This window comes from Equus quagga, chromosome 7 (genome assembly GCF_021613505.1).
Source record: "Equus quagga isolate Etosha38 chromosome 7, UCLA_HA_Equagga_1.0, whole genome shotgun sequence".
NCBI classification, from domain to species: Eukaryota; Metazoa; Chordata; class Mammalia; order Perissodactyla; family Equidae; genus Equus; species Equus quagga.
Genome location: NC_060273.1, coordinates 52,235,305 through 52,250,939, shown reverse-complemented (window position 1 = coordinate 52,250,939; position 15,635 = coordinate 52,235,305). Strand labels below are relative to the sequence as shown.

General features: G+C 34.6%; 1 protein-coding gene across 5 annotated transcripts in view; it reads left to right on the top strand.

Annotated features, from left to right (window-relative positions):
- The window catches only part of RANBP17 (RAN binding protein 17), a 334,844-nt gene that overhangs the window by 240,319 nt on the left and 78,890 nt on the right, over positions 1 to 15,635 (top strand). For all 5 annotated transcript variants that reach the window (XM_046668588.1, XM_046668586.1, XM_046668587.1 and 2 more), the window contains 4 exons: positions 1,343 to 1,416; positions 2,464 to 2,544; positions 12,032 to 12,095; positions 12,186 to 12,294. In XM_046668588.1, the coding sequence (XP_046524544.1) occupies positions 1,343 to 1,416; positions 2,464 to 2,544; positions 12,032 to 12,095; positions 12,186 to 12,294 (328 nt within the window). The remainder of the gene's footprint in view (positions 1 to 1,342; positions 1,417 to 2,463; positions 2,545 to 12,031; positions 12,096 to 12,185; positions 12,295 to 15,635) is intronic.

The window sequence follows — 15,635 nt, the reverse complement described above, 5'->3', positions numbered from 1 at the left end:
ACATAGTATTTGAAGTGATTTTCTCTGGGGCTCAGAAGTTAGCAGAAGAGGCAACAGGAACAATCCTCCTTTCTTTCTCTCTGCCCCAGCTTCTCCCCTCCACCCTTCTGCCCCTTCTTTTTTTTCACTTCCCCTCTCTACCCACCCCGTTCCTTTCCCGCTCTCTCTCTCCCTCTGATTCACTCTACCAGCCTCAGGAGTTTCTGGTCATAGGACTTAGGCTGAAAGCCTGGAATACAAGATTCTGGTTTGAATAGTGTTTACAATCTGAATATGAGATCTCTGCAATGAACAGCTTTCCTCCCCTGTATAACCCTATAACTCTGGGTGATTTGTGGTGCCTGTGATTTTTATCTCACCTTCGCAACCTATGGCAGTATAGCAATCTAGTTTTTACATATGAAAAAAGGCAGAGGGAGTGAAAGCTAAGTTGCCATACAACAGGAAGTAGGCAGATCAGAAGAAAATGAGAGAACACAATCACAGAGGATCAAATCACAGAAGAGAAATCCCATACAGCTGGTGTCTGGCAGGGATAACCTGGAATCACACCAGAGCATCAGGGAGTATGGAGGTGTCAAGCCACCTCTTAGCTTTGCCAGGCTATTAGGGAATATTCCATTGGCTCCCCGTGGCATTTTCCCACTTGAAGTGGGATATGTGTTTATAAGCTCAATGTGGCTTCGGTTGGGACTCAAATGTTGCACCCCACACTCTGCGACCAACACTCCCTATTTGGAAGCTTAGTGGATTCCAGGCCCTGATGTATTCAGCAGAGAATCCCTGAGCCTGGAATTTCAGTTTCAGCATGGAAAGTAAGACCTATCTCTATATTTGGGGGAGCTTAATGGAGATAGATTTGAGGAGAATATCTATAAATTCTTTATCTTCCTCTTATTTTTGAAATCCTCATTTTTATAACTGTCTAACATAATCCTGAATTATTCGATAGTTTGCTGAAATCTGGAATAGATAGAAACTTTTTGAATGTTGGAGCCGTTTATTGAGGCACTCCATTTTCCAGCCCTTTACAGACGTATGCCCATCTTTGAGAAAGGGGTGGTTTACCACTTTGAGGGAAAAAAAAATCTGTGTGGTGTGCTGGTAATAAATTGAGTATGTGGGTGTCTGTGTCTCTGTATGTATTTAAAAATTAGAGGTGCTTCCTGGAAGAAAAGGAGGGTAAATTTTTAAATTATAAAATTTAAAAAAATCCTGCATTGCTCTCCCCACCCACTCCCGGCTACATTGTGGATACATCAATGCATTAAATCTTACATTTGATCAGTTTGAAAATAAATGTTGATGATAAAGCTTTTAATAATGAAATGTTTTCATGCAGGTATATGCCCGTATGTCAGAAGTCTTAGGAATAACAGATGATAACCATGTTCTAGAAACATTCATGACGAAAATGTGAGTTCCTGCTTTGGTTCTTTGATTTTTCTTTTGTTGTTGTTGCTTTGAATCTAATAGATCTTTTTACTGTGTTTAAATCTCTTCATAAATATTAAGTTTTTAGTAAATGACTTTAAAAATGATGTTTTAATTCTTAGAATACTAGCATTGTTCTTAATTGAAATTTAATTTCACGTATTTAAAATTCACCATCCAAAAGACATTGTTATTTGTTAAGGTACCCATACAACTGCAGTGTGCAGCCTCAAAACGTGGCTTTAAAAAGTTTACAGACTTTGACTCTTCAGGTCAATTGGGCAGCACTTTTTTTTTTAATTAATAAGAAAATACCCAATTTCATAGACCAACTGAAGAGATTATTGCAAATTGGGATCATTGAGAGAGGTTTGATTGCCTTAAGACAAGGCATTCATTGATTCCAAATGGAACTTATGGCTATCAGTGACATATTCGTGGAAACTGTCCTTAAATTATCCTTGTAATATTAGCGGAATTAACTGCTTTCTAGTCATAGACATAACTTTGTACTTTTAGCCTAAACGTGTATGCCTCCCCTTGGCATCCTCTTTATCAGTATAAACAGCACTGTCTTGTTTGCAGAGAACAAAGCTAGAGAAACAGTCATGATCATAAGAAGTGAGTTTTGGAGCCACAAGTTTGGTGGTTCGTTTCTTGGCGGTAACTTGTAAGCCTCTATGTGACTTCCTTTGTAACTCCTGCTGTCACTCCCTAATTTGTTTTGGTTACAAACTTAATGTTTCTTCACTGCAACAGGCAACTTTTTAACTTACAAAACTAGATTTATAGAATTATACACCATTTGGAGAGCAATGTTCATTGTTCATTGATTGTATGCGATTTTGAATGCACTATAACAAGAGTAGAATAGAAAATGTTTCCATTGGTATTTAAATCTGCTTTTCACTTGGTGAGTTATTTATAATTTAGGTGATCTAACTTACATGAATGCATGTGTATTTCCATGTTCTCCCTACGCAAGCAAATACCTTACTTATAATTAAAAACTTTTTTTTTTATATTTAGTGTTACAAACCTTAAATACTGGGGAAGACGTGAGGCTGTAATTTCAAGAACTCTTCAGTTCCTTAATGACCTTTCTGTTGGATATCCTTTTTACTACATATCTGATAATTTATATAAGCAACCTAACACGCATTCTATTGGTCAGGTATTTTTCTTGTTTATAATTTTTGCAAGTTTTTTTTCAGTAAAAAGCCTTTCGTCTACCTTTATCACGTTTTTGAAAGATTTATGTTAGCTACATACTATGAAGCATTTGTTCAGAGTCACAACTGAATTATATGGATATATAGATTCCTAACTGGTGAAAGTTATGTTTATACCCACCCAGATTAATAAATAGATGGATAAGAAAGTGTGCAGGCACATGTGTTTTAGTCCATAATTTTTCCTAATTGTCAGGAAGTTCTTGTTTTACAAAGAAGGCATGTAACTAATTTTAAGAAGGTCAAAATGTTCTAAAAATAGTACCTTAGAAAAACTGAATTTCTAAGAGTAAATATATCTTCAGTATTCTTCATTTGAAAAGAATATTATTTTCATTAATTAAGAGTCACAAAGGAGTAATCAGAAGAAAATTATAAGGTTTTTGACCACTTCTTTGATTATCATTCCCACCAAATCAATATCTTATTTACTCTAAAATAGGATTTCCCATTATACATTAAATGTTTAGGTTGCTCTCTTTAGCAGATTTTTCAAGTCTAAAACCAGAATCATCCTTTCTTATTAGATTATAGTTGATACTATTGTCATGTTTCTACCGATGAGAGAGAAGCATGTAGATTGTCTTTTATATGTTAGCTATCAAATATATAGGAGTTGTGAAAAATAAGTGTTGGTTTAGTTAACCACTAAGATTAGCTGATATTTTAATATGAAAACAGCGTTATGAAAATGGGTGGCGTTGGATGGAAATCTTTAATGTAGGTTCACTCCAGGAATATGTTTGTATTAGTTAAGTTTAAAATTGTGTTTCTTGGCAAACCATGAAAGATTTCCAAAGTATTAGACACCCACTTTTGTGCTGGAATTTAATATGCAACTTTTTATTGGAAAATAATCGTCCTTGTCTGGCAAAATCCACCATGCAATATTTCTGTTAGTAGGTATAATGCAATAAAGACAGGGAGGGCTATTTATCACTACAAATTTTGAGGATTTCAGGATTCTTTTTATTATTTTAATATATTTCTTTGATATTAAATCAGAAAAATGATAAATTACACCTGTCCAGGCTGTTTTTCCTTTTTACTGGAAAGTGATGTACAACCCAATTCCAGTGGTCATTTTGGCTTTTTAAGATATGTATTTTTTCTTATTAAAAAAAAAAAAACTCAACCTGTATTTTTTTTTAATAATAATGCTCAAATACTCTTTATTTCTAACATATGAAGTGGTTTATAAGTACTTCCTAGTATTGCAAACTCTGGCCTTTTCACAATGAATTACTTTGAGAGCATATTATCTGGAAAGAAGCTGATCTTATTTTATAGCACATACCTATTGTTTAGATTCACCCTATTTTTTTAGATTGAAAGTGAAATCTAATATAAAATTAATTTGATTTGTATTCTTTTTAGTAAACTTTTCATAATGCCTAATTTATTTGTACCTGCAGTTTAAGATATTTTTCCTCTCCCCTTATATCTCTTATATATTCTTTAATCCTAAAATTATAACCTTTTATTTTACAAGCTGGTTATTGTTTTTGAGCACTTCTTCTTGAAGCTAATAAAAAATCATATTTTCAGAAAACATTAAATAAAAGTTTAAAAGCTGTAACATTTTAAACCAAGGGATATGAATGATTTCAACTTGGGTACATTGATTTATATTTTTTAACAATTATTTCAGGTTTGCATATTTAGAAATATATATTAGCTCAATTTGATTTCAGTGTTCAGTTATTTGAATTATAAATCATTATGTCCCTTCTAGCTGATCAGTCATGAAATATCTTTGAATTCATTTACATAATGGAATATGTGAGTAGTATATCTATTTCAGTGCAGTTGCTGGTTACCTAATGCATATTTTGTTATTTCCAATCGATTTCTTTATTATAATGTGTTTTTAAATCCTGATTTTAAAGCAATACATTATTTCCGTGTTAAACATAAGCTGGCACTCTTTAGCAATAGAAAGAATTATGCAAGATAAAAATCATCACCAGTTGGCCCCTATTAATGGAAACCTGTTTATATATTAATACTGAAAACATTTGTATTTAAAACATTAGTAACAAGTAAATGAAAAGCATATTATCTCCCTGTAAAGTTTTTAAAGGTTTGTGGGATTACTTTATAATGCGTGTCTTCAGATACTTTTTGTTTTGTTTTTTCTGTTTTTATCTTCTTCAGAGTGAATCTTACTCAGTGTTTATGCTGCTCAAAGCCAGTCTTTGATATTCTTGTATCTGACCAGTTGTTTGAAAATTGAAATCACAAAGGATCCTCATTTTTAGGAAGTACTAAAAAAGCCTCTTGTTTACTTGTCTTAAGGTAGTAGTCTCAAACTTTAGTGATCATCAGAATCACTGGAGTGCTTGTTAAAATACAAATTGCTGGGTCTCACCCCCAGAGTTTATGTTTTAGGAGGTATTAGACTGAGGCCTGAGAATTTGCATTTTTAGCACGCCTCTGGTGATGCTGGTGGCTCAGGGACCATACTTTGAGAACGTCTACCTTAAGATAAGTAGAAAATAGAACTGGATGTCCTAAACAGAAAAGTCAGGAACTTCTCCCACAGACACTTCTTTGTACAACTTTGTCTTCCCTAGGAAAAGGCAGTCTTGACATTTTTAGAGATGGTCTACTTCCCTAAATAATAATGTGTGTGAGGATGCTGCCATTATGTTAAGCCCTTGGATTTTAACTGAAGAGCCTGTTGCATTTTACAGCAAAGTTTCTGTTTGCCAAATTTGAAGCATTCCAAATTGGTTAGGCTATTATCATTTTAAAAGCCAGTGGCCTTTTTGAAATAAAGTTTATGTTTTCCCATCAGATTTTTTGCACTGGGCATATATTAATACATTTAGCAAATACATTTGAGTAACTTTTTAATATACTCTTTAAATTTCCAGAACTAAATTTCAAGAATTCCAGATTCTAAATAGCTTTTTATAACATGCACAGAGTTGAAATAGTTCCGTCCTGGGGCAGCCCTCCACAGTCAGGTTTAATACTTAGGGATCCTTCTCCCTCTTTGAAATGCTTTCTAGTCATAAATTCTGGTTTCTATCTAATTGGGGAAGGGGTGAGATTGTTCAAGTGATCAGAACAAGTAAGCTGCTGGGAAAACTGGAGAGCGAATAAGGATCATACAGAGCAATCGAATAGACTTCTTATTTTAAATGCTGGGCAAGAAGGAGGAAAGTTACATTTCATTCAGAATTGTGTTTGTTTATTAATCATTATTTCAAGTTTTCTTCCCTTGAAAAACAATTGATCCCTAAGTTTACTGCAATTTGTTATTCAAATTTACAGCAGTAACGTCTCACTTTGGGTTTTGGATAGATAATAATGAGAAAGGAAATTTCATTTTCTATTAGGCCCTCTGTTGGTAGTTGCCCTTATTACATCATCCTCAAAGGTTTGAGAAAACACAAAATATCTTTAGCTTTTTAAAAACAGACCCCCATAAAAGAGTTCTACATTAATTCATGAATTATCCAAATTCATTTTTACCCTATTGATAAGGTTAGCTTCAACAGTTCTCAGGATTAATAACTTCACCATGTTAATACACCATGTTATTGTATTGTGGGGCCCAGGACAAAATGAAAATGTGGGGTGCCTTGTTCATAAATTATTAAGAATTTTAAGACCTCAACAGCAAAGCATTAAACCAACCACAAGCCCTTTTAAGCACAGGACCCTGTGCAAATGTGTGGCTTACACAGCCATGAAGCTGGCCTAGGTTATCTGTTAAAGAAATAATTTCTTCCTTTTCACTTCAGACTAACTCTCTCTAAGACTTCGAGACCATCTTCTTAGTTCCTGCACACCAGGATTTGGTGAATATAATTTCTATCTGCATGCATCGTAAATCTAATTGTCTATTAGTTTATTTCAGTTGTTTTTGTTTTGCAGGTCAGTCTGTTTCCTGTTCAAGCTACTTGATCACCTTGATGATTTTGTTTTTCAACCCCAAACCTCTTCCAGCTTCATCTTTTTTTGTTTGTCTGTTCTAAGTGCAATAACCAGAGCTGCATCCTTATTTACATTTAACATAGAATAAGAATAAATTAGTGATTTTTAAATTTAATTCCATATTCATCTTAATGATTATCTTACTGGCCTCTTTCAATTCAGCAAATATTGACTAAGCATTTGCTAAGTACAGGACAAAAGGACAAATGAGACACAGACTCTGCTCTACCCTCACAGATTTTAAATTCTAACAGAATGGATCCTGATTCCAGACTTCCTTTCCTGTATTTCTCCTAACAGCTCCAAGTCCATTGTTTTATTAATATATTTTCTTTTTCTTTTTTTAAATTTAACTCAAATAAATTACTAATTTTCTGAAAATCTACACATTAAAAATAATGTGGGTATGTGACATTTTGATATTGTGGCTTTGAGGGAGCTCTTTTTCTTCAAGGTCATATTGGCATAGCTTATATACAAACCATTAAGTATACAAGTAATGTGCAATCCAGACATCCTCACCCTGTCACTGAGCTTCCCACCACTATGGTGTGAATCCTGAATGAGGTGGGGTCAGAAAAGAGGAGAGGATGAGAGATGAAACAAAGGTCTAGAATGAAATAAGGGTGAAGGATGGAAATCAAACTGGATAATGTCTGTTACAGGAAATATTTAGTAATAAACAGTAGTAATTCTGCTTTTGTGAAACAGTATTAGAATATATTGCTTTATTTCAGTGAATACCACCATCTCCAGATGGTTTTGAGAATGTTAAATAAAACCAGTTTCAGCATACATGCCTCAGGCATACTTCTCTTAACACTTCTCATCAAAAGAAATGTTGATTTATTTCTTTGTTTTCTGTCTCTATCATCCATGGGAAAGTCATCTCATAATTTATCGGCTCTATTTGTTTGTTTTTAGTCTAGAATAAAGTCTGAGAATCCTCTCAACTCCTCTTCTATAGCCCGCTTCACTCAGTTCTTTAGATTCTTGCTTCGCAAGATTACCTTTCTTGAGTGTTGTTTTTGATATGATCGTTTCTCTTCCCAAAAGCCCGGAAACACTTCCACTTGCCACTCAGGTCAAAGTGAAATTATTGATTTGAACTTGAGTCCTTTAAGAGTACTTGACCTATTGAATTCCCATAACTGATTTCCTGATCCACCACTCAACCACGATTTGTACCTTATGCTCGGGCCAAGGAGATTTACTTTACTTTCCCCTGCACACGCTTCCCTATCCTTCACTGAAGCAACACGTATGCCTTCTCCTCATTCGACACGTTGTTAACTCCTAATTAGGTCTCTTTTAAATTTTCAGGTCTTGGAAAGATTTAGTAAAGCCATCCTAAAATAGTTATAATCTTTAGTTACTGTGTTAACTGAAAGAACATGAACAAGTCATTTAATTTCTCTGAGGCTCAGTTTCTTCATCTTCATCTTCTTTGTCTGTAGAAAGGGAATATTATCTATCTCGTAGGATTTGGTAAGGATTAAATTAAATAATAAATGTGTAACCGTGTATGTGTGTATCTAGCACTTAGTATTAAATAAAGCGCCTAGTAATAAAGCACATAGTACTACTGACCCTATCACATAGTGGCTGCTCACTAAATACTAATTCTCTTCATTTTTGTTCCTATCATCTTCTATTTTTCTTAATGTTCCTGAACACTTAGTTCTTATCTATATATTTGGGCATGAATATAATATAGCTTAGTATTGACTAGTTCTCTGTCTTATTAGGTTGTAAATTATTAGAGATTAGGACTCTTTTTTTCTTTCCTCTGTAGTTTCAAAACTTCACATAATGGACATTTGAGCATACTGTTAATCCCTGTTATTGAGTGACTAAGCCTTAACTCCTATTCCTTGTAAGTAATCATTAGTATCCCTTAAGGTGCTTTGTTTTGGTTATACCTATTTGAATTTTTTAGTCTAGTAGGGTTCATGAACATAATCCTACCTTTGAAATAACTAATATTTCAGTAATGATAATTTGTACCTGTCACCTATCTATCGTATTTTCCAACATGTAATTTTCTTATCTGTGAACTTTCTTCTATCATCAGAATCTAATTCTATCTGCAAAAACTATTTGTAAACATGTATGGCTTGTAACTAATTGTGTAAATCAGTACCGTCATCCACCCTCTTGTGCTTAGTGAATATCATATATCTAATACACTACTCCTTTGATTCTAAAACAGAAATTTCTTCACATTTTAACACTCTATAAATAAGATATGTCCTACAATCGGTGGCATTTTAAAACACTTTTTCCTTCTTAGTAGCATTTAAATGATGTTTTTTATAATCAGTGGTGTTTTAGGTTTGGTGAAATACAGTACAAACTCAGTAAAGGCTTGATACTGTGAATTAAAGTCATACTTGGTGCTACTGTGCCTATCAGATTTTGAAACATCTATGAGATACACCATTCTTTTAGCTTTTTCTAGCCTTTCTCCATTTGCCATACTAGTTATCAGTAAGACCATCTTTACCTTCCTCGCTGTTTTCATAACCACATGGATATAGACAGGAATTTTCTGGGAGTTTTGTTTAGTGAGTTAATATCAGCCAGGCTGTGGAGTTTGCTCAGTCCTGGATGTGCTGAAGGCTCATTAATGAATTGGTCCCTCCTAGAAGAACAGTTTCCCTGTTCCTTCTGGGACCTCGTTCCAGTTTCAGTTATACCTCAAGAAGCTAGTGATCTCTGTGGAATCACTGGCTCTGCATCTAAAGTCAAATGGAGATGATGAAACCTAGTGAAAAGAACTTGTACTTCAGAATCAGACCAACGAGGATTAGAATCTTGGCTCTACCATTTACATGTTCCATGTATGACCTTTACTAAATTTTCTTCCTTACTACTCTAGACTCCTGCTACTGTTGCGGTTACTGTTAACCACCATTACTGCATTTACTGTTATGACCTGTTCTGAATAGGCCTCTGAAATCTAACCTAGTACTGCCGCCCAACTAAAATGCTCCCCACTCAACTAAAAATGGCACAAGTTTATAAGAAAATGGCACTAGGTTTAGAAGAAACCTAGTCTCTTAGAGAAGAATGAGATGAAAGTGTGAAGATCATAAAGATGATGTATACATTTGCCTTTTTATTTTAAACATTATAGACCCTCTTAAGGGCCATAACTGGCTTTGAATTGAATTCCTATAAGGGAATGTAAATATTCAGATGAACTCTCATTTTTTTTTCTTTACTGAAAAAAGTAAAAATTCATTCTTAATCATTTTTTTTCTTTAGAATGTAATTAAAAGGCAGTGAGGCTGGACTTGGCACAGAATACACAGATGCAGTTCTGCAGAAAATGTGTCTTTGGCAGATGAGATTCTTCCTGTGAATGTTCTGTTTATTGCTACCATAAATATTCTATTGTCAAAACATGACTTGCTGTTTATTAGCGGCACTGACAGGAAGATTCCTATTAATGGCAGCATTCTTATTCCCCATAGATCCTGTCACTTTTAACTTTGCAATTCTCAGAGAATTGTATTTGGTAATTACTTAAGATATTTCTTAGTTTATTGATCCCTACCCCTGTTTAACTGGGTGAAGTTTGAGTGGCAGTTTTCTGTTCAGTGATTTACACTGGGAAAAATCAAATCTTCAGATTTGTAGGCAGGGAAAGACCTGCTACCTATCAGCCCTGATCTTGTTACCCTTCAGCCTACCAGGAACATTCCATGTATTGAGCACCCACTGAGAGCAGTGCACTGAGGAAAACGCATAGATGTGGCCCCTGCCCTTAGAAGGTTTACAGTCTAGTATGGAGATGGGCCAAATCTACATGCTTAATATGCAACTGGAATGGTCACTTTGGTTAGAGGGACTTGAATCTAAATCATACTAATTGATTGTCTTTTGGAAAGTTTTATTTAATTTTTTTGAGTGTTTTCTTATCTGAAAAATAGAAGCAATACTGCCTGTCTTATGAGATTGTGAGAATTACCTTGCAAGTAGTAAACTTTCCGTAAATGTTAATTCTCTGCATCTCTGTGTCTTCCTTCCTGACGGATAGTTGGCAAAGACATTTTCATCATCTGATCCTCACAACAATCCTGTAAGATAGCTTGGCTATAGGTTTCATCCTCATTTGTTGGAGAGTGAAACTAAGGCTCAGAGTGGCTGAGGAAAGAACTCAGACTCAGCCAGCTGATTGAATGGTGGAATCAAGCCAAAAGCCCAGGTTTCCTGACTCATGTTCCGGTGTGTTTTCTACTCTTTTGCACCCACACCTGAGTGACTAAAATTTAGAATTAGGTTTATCAGTGCCGGTTTATGGAGGCAATATATAGAGTTCTATATTTGGAGATGATGTGGAGGGAAGGAGCCAGTGTTTTCATTGGAACATGAATGGAGTCATATAAGATTATTATAGCCTGCAAGAAAGGCAAAAATAAGTATGTAGGGAATAGTCAAGAGATGCCCTAGTTATCATAGAAAACACATGACTAGAGTAAAGTAAGAGAAGATGTTCATATACTGAATAGATGTACTTAGAGTCCACATCAGCCCTTCCCTGATGACAGCATTAACCAGAAATTATTTAGGCCTTGTGATCATGTTTATGATTTCTCAACTTTATTCTCATTCTGAGTTGAACTGTTCAGGTGATAATACGGCACAGTAGAAAGAACGTGGTCTTTGGAGTCAAACCTCAGGTCAAATTTCAGCACCATCAGTCCATAGCTGTGTAATCTTGGGCAAGTAACTTAATTTTTGTGAGCTTTTGTTTTCTTATCTATGGATTAGAAATAATAAATAATATTTAACGGTGTAATTGTGGATATTAGGTGAGGTAATAAATATAAAATGCCTTGCACCTAGTAGGTACTTGAGAATTATTAGGTCCTTTAAGCCTGTCCTTCAATACTTGATGACATGCAGTCTGCTACACACTCCTAATTGTATTCTGATCTTCTTCATCTAAAGTAGAATTTCCTTAGATTTCTACTAACTGAGCTCATTGTTTCCTAGAATTGAATAATTTTCTTTCTTGGTAGCCTATTATGGGTCTTTTATAATTATTTTATTATGAAATAATATTAAGTGAATAGAAGTTCTCAAGTTACACCCAAAATGTAAAAAGGGTCAGTTTTAATTTTCTACTATCAATGCTTTAATAGTAAAGAAATTTTTATCTTAATTATAAAATTCATTTTTCCTTTCCATAACTAAAATATGTATAAGATAGGAAAAGTAATTGCACTGGTTAATAATGGATTACCATTCTTAACAGAATGAAAGACATTTCTATAGGAATACTCTTTAGAAATAATATTTATTCTTCATAAATAAAAATTGGTGCCATTATAGTTCAGTGTTATTTTGTCATTTATTACCTATTGATAAGACAGATACATTTCCCCAGATTCCTTAACTTCTATTACCTATATCCTTTTAAAAAAACTTGTGAAGATAGATGCTGTGAAATTCATGCTAAAAAATCACACGGTAAGTTTTGTTTCCTTTTCTGGATTTAGAATTTTCTGGATAGTTTAGGTAAAGCATTGGTAACTTTGGATGCTCTTTTGCTTTCATCAGAGTGAACACTTTCCCTTTCTTGGCATCAGTGACAGTTACAGTCTCAGTGACTTCAGGTGCCGAACAACCTTCTACACAGCCCTCACTCGCCTTCTGATGGTAGAGCTAGGTAAGGTTAAGAATTTAAGCTTAATTAATAAGGGACCAGCAATATACTCGTGTGAATAAAGAAGTGGAATACTAATGAGAGCATATTTAACTTAGAATTTGCCATCTTTGGCAGTTTTCTACAGCTTTCTAAGATTTGAGCGTTCACTTGTTAGCATCAGAGCCAAAAGAAATCTCTGTACTTAAGATGATATTTTTCACTTCAAGTACTACTTGCATTAATTCTTTACCCCAGAATTTATTTTCTGGATATCCTTTGATCCATTAATTTTACTGCTATGAATCTAGGAATAATCTTAAATACAGAAAAGCTTTACACACAAAGATTTTCTTTGTAATGACATTTAATCTAGAGAAAAATGGAAACAATGTAAGTGTTCAGCAATCGGGAATTATAAAAATATGGCACATCCGCTTACTTGATGGAATAGTTTGTAGTCATTAAAAATTATGATTTTAAGACAATGCAATACATGAAATTTTATGTTATAATATTAAGTGAAAAAGCAAGGTGTTAAACTGTGCAAACAGTACAAACGTGCCTATGGGGTGGCGGACAATGCATTAAAAAAAAGACAAATGAAGTTCTTCAAAAATGTTAAATGTTGTCTTTGGATAGTGAAGTATAGGTAACTTTTCCTCATTTCTGATTATTTGAAATTTTCTTTAATGTATTGCTTTTATAATGGGAAAAATTAACTTGTTTTTAAATTTCTTTTCATCAAAAAGCTGAAGTTAGCCAGAAGTATCCACATGTAGTCACTACCTTAGGATGGGCACATAAGCCTGTCTGTGGTGCCCATGTTACTCAGGATTCCCATTTTACCCCATGTTTGACTACTGCAGATTAAATTAATCAGTTTATAGACACATGAGAGCATTCAATCAATGATGATATCATCCTTAGAGAATATAATACTTATGATATTTTTTCTTCCTTTCTCTTGCAATGTATTGATTGATCCATCAACTTAAATATGAATTTTTTAAAAACATGATCATACAAAAGGAAAAAGAATAAATTTATTTTGCATATAAAAGGCATTGAACCTTGTAATGGAAAGATGACTAAACGCTTCTCTACTTCACATCTGTATTATTTTCATGCAGTTTCAACAGAATAAATTACCAGAAAGACAAACAGCCAAAAGTTGAGAGAAATAAAACTAGAATGATTAAGGAGCTTAGCAGGATCGATTTCTAAGGAAAGAGTAAAAGAACCATGTACGTATAACTTGGCTAAGTGACAACGAGGGCTTGAGGCAAAGAGAACAGTCTATAAATATTTGAAGAATGTAAACCAGGCATGCGAAACCCAATCATCTGCTACCTCAGGCAAGTGGGGGATCTGACTGAGTGACAGCTTTGCCTACCGCACACTGGCCTGTATTACCTCTTGGCTGCTGCCTTGGAGAGAAGAGGAGCATCCCAGACTCTGTTATTGTCCTCAGTAATCATTTAGAGAGCACACTGTGCCGAGCTCTGAGGGCAAGACAGAGACCGATCAGACATGCTGGCCCCTGTCCTCAAGGAACTTGCCCTCTTGCTTTCCCAGTTGTCCAAGCATTAAAGAAGACCTTGAAATTCTTGTCTAGACTTAGCTTATTTCCTAAGCCTTCAAAATGCTCTTTTAATGACCCTGTCAGCCTGGGTGAAAGAAATGGGGAGACCAAAGTTACAGAGAACTAGCTGGAGGAGATTTCCTACAAATAAGTCCATGTCACACATGTCTTCAGGACCTGGAAATGAATGGGCCAAGGTCGTTTTTCATCTCGTCATCATAGACAAAAGAACCCCCATAAATCTGTGGTAGGTTAAACAGTAGGATAGCACTATCAGTATTCACAACACTACTGCACTTATCATTGCATTGATAATTGCTAGTCATGATGATGCCCAGAAAGACCCTGATTGTACACTGCCTTTTTGAAGACTACTTTTATTTAGTATTGCCTAATGTAACAGTGAGGTATGAGAAACTGAAGTAAAAATCTATAAATTTGAATAATTAATAGGATTTTATAGGTTTCCCAGGGTTAGATTCCTTTGAAATATTTAACCCATAACAATATACAGTATAAATTAATATTTTTAGTTCAAGGTTTTTTTTAAAAAAGGTAAATATCTGTTACATTGCAAGCACTTTTTAGATACCTTGAGAGAAACAGAAAAAGACAGGCTATGTGGAAGTGCCTTGTACATGGTAGGTGCTCTATATGAGTAAATTGAATCTGAGTATAGATAAAACTAAAAACAACAGCAGCTACACTCGTGGAACTTTCGCGTTGTTTGAAAAGAAACTCTTTCCTTGTTTATCACTGTTTTTTTTACTTTTTTAAATAATTAAATGTATATGATAAGCATCAAGTGATGATTTGTGGTATGTATGAGCTTCTTTCCCTCGTTAAGAACCAGAGTTGCTCTTCTTCCCAAAATATGTTGAGCTCCTTCACGGAGACTTTGCCTTTTTCATGTGTTCTAGCACCAATCTCAGCATCTCTACCTTGTATGTGCTCAGTAAATATTTGGTGAATGAATGACACACAAGGATACTGTAACCAAGATGCCATTGTTGTGGCTCCTGGAATCAGCTCTGCCTGCCAGGTTCTCTCCGGGAGTAGCTTTGATCGTTGGCCTCTCCAAGACAAAACAAATCAGGTGGCTGATTACTTTCACAAGTGATTAGCTACACTTGGCCAGTCTTGTGCTCGATTAGTCGCCTGTTGCTCTCTGTTCAAAATGTTATTACTTTATAGATGATCATTTGTTGAGTGTTGTTGAACACAGTTTTATTATTTGAAGCCTTGTCTCGCAAACTAGGTTGACTGGAACATTACTGTCAGAATTTCTGTATATATGGCGTTATAGTTTTCTATCATGTGTTCACTGTCATGGAAACGAGGAAAAAAGAGTTAGTGCTATTGTCAAAAGAAGCACAGATCCATGTATTAAATGAAAGAAATAAAAATATTAGGTAATGAGAATTCTCAAATTAAACAAAGAAAAATTTGTAAAGGAACTTTTTATATCAGATTTTTTGGGGCGGGGGGAGATCAAATAGAAAAAAACTCCTAACCAACCTGCTTGCAAAGCTCTGGATGTGATTCTTGGATTGAAATATGAAATGTATTCTAATTGAATCCTACAAAATAAATTAAATATGTTTTGTGTATAAGCCATGCACATTGGAGTGATTAGAAAAGGGGAAAGAAATTGGGTGTCACATTAATTGGTATTTACTTTGAAATGCATTTTGGTTTCTACTCAATAATTTGTACTTTGTATGAATTTAATTAGATGCTGTGTGCCCCAGGTTGTATTTCAGATGAAAATGGTGGATTT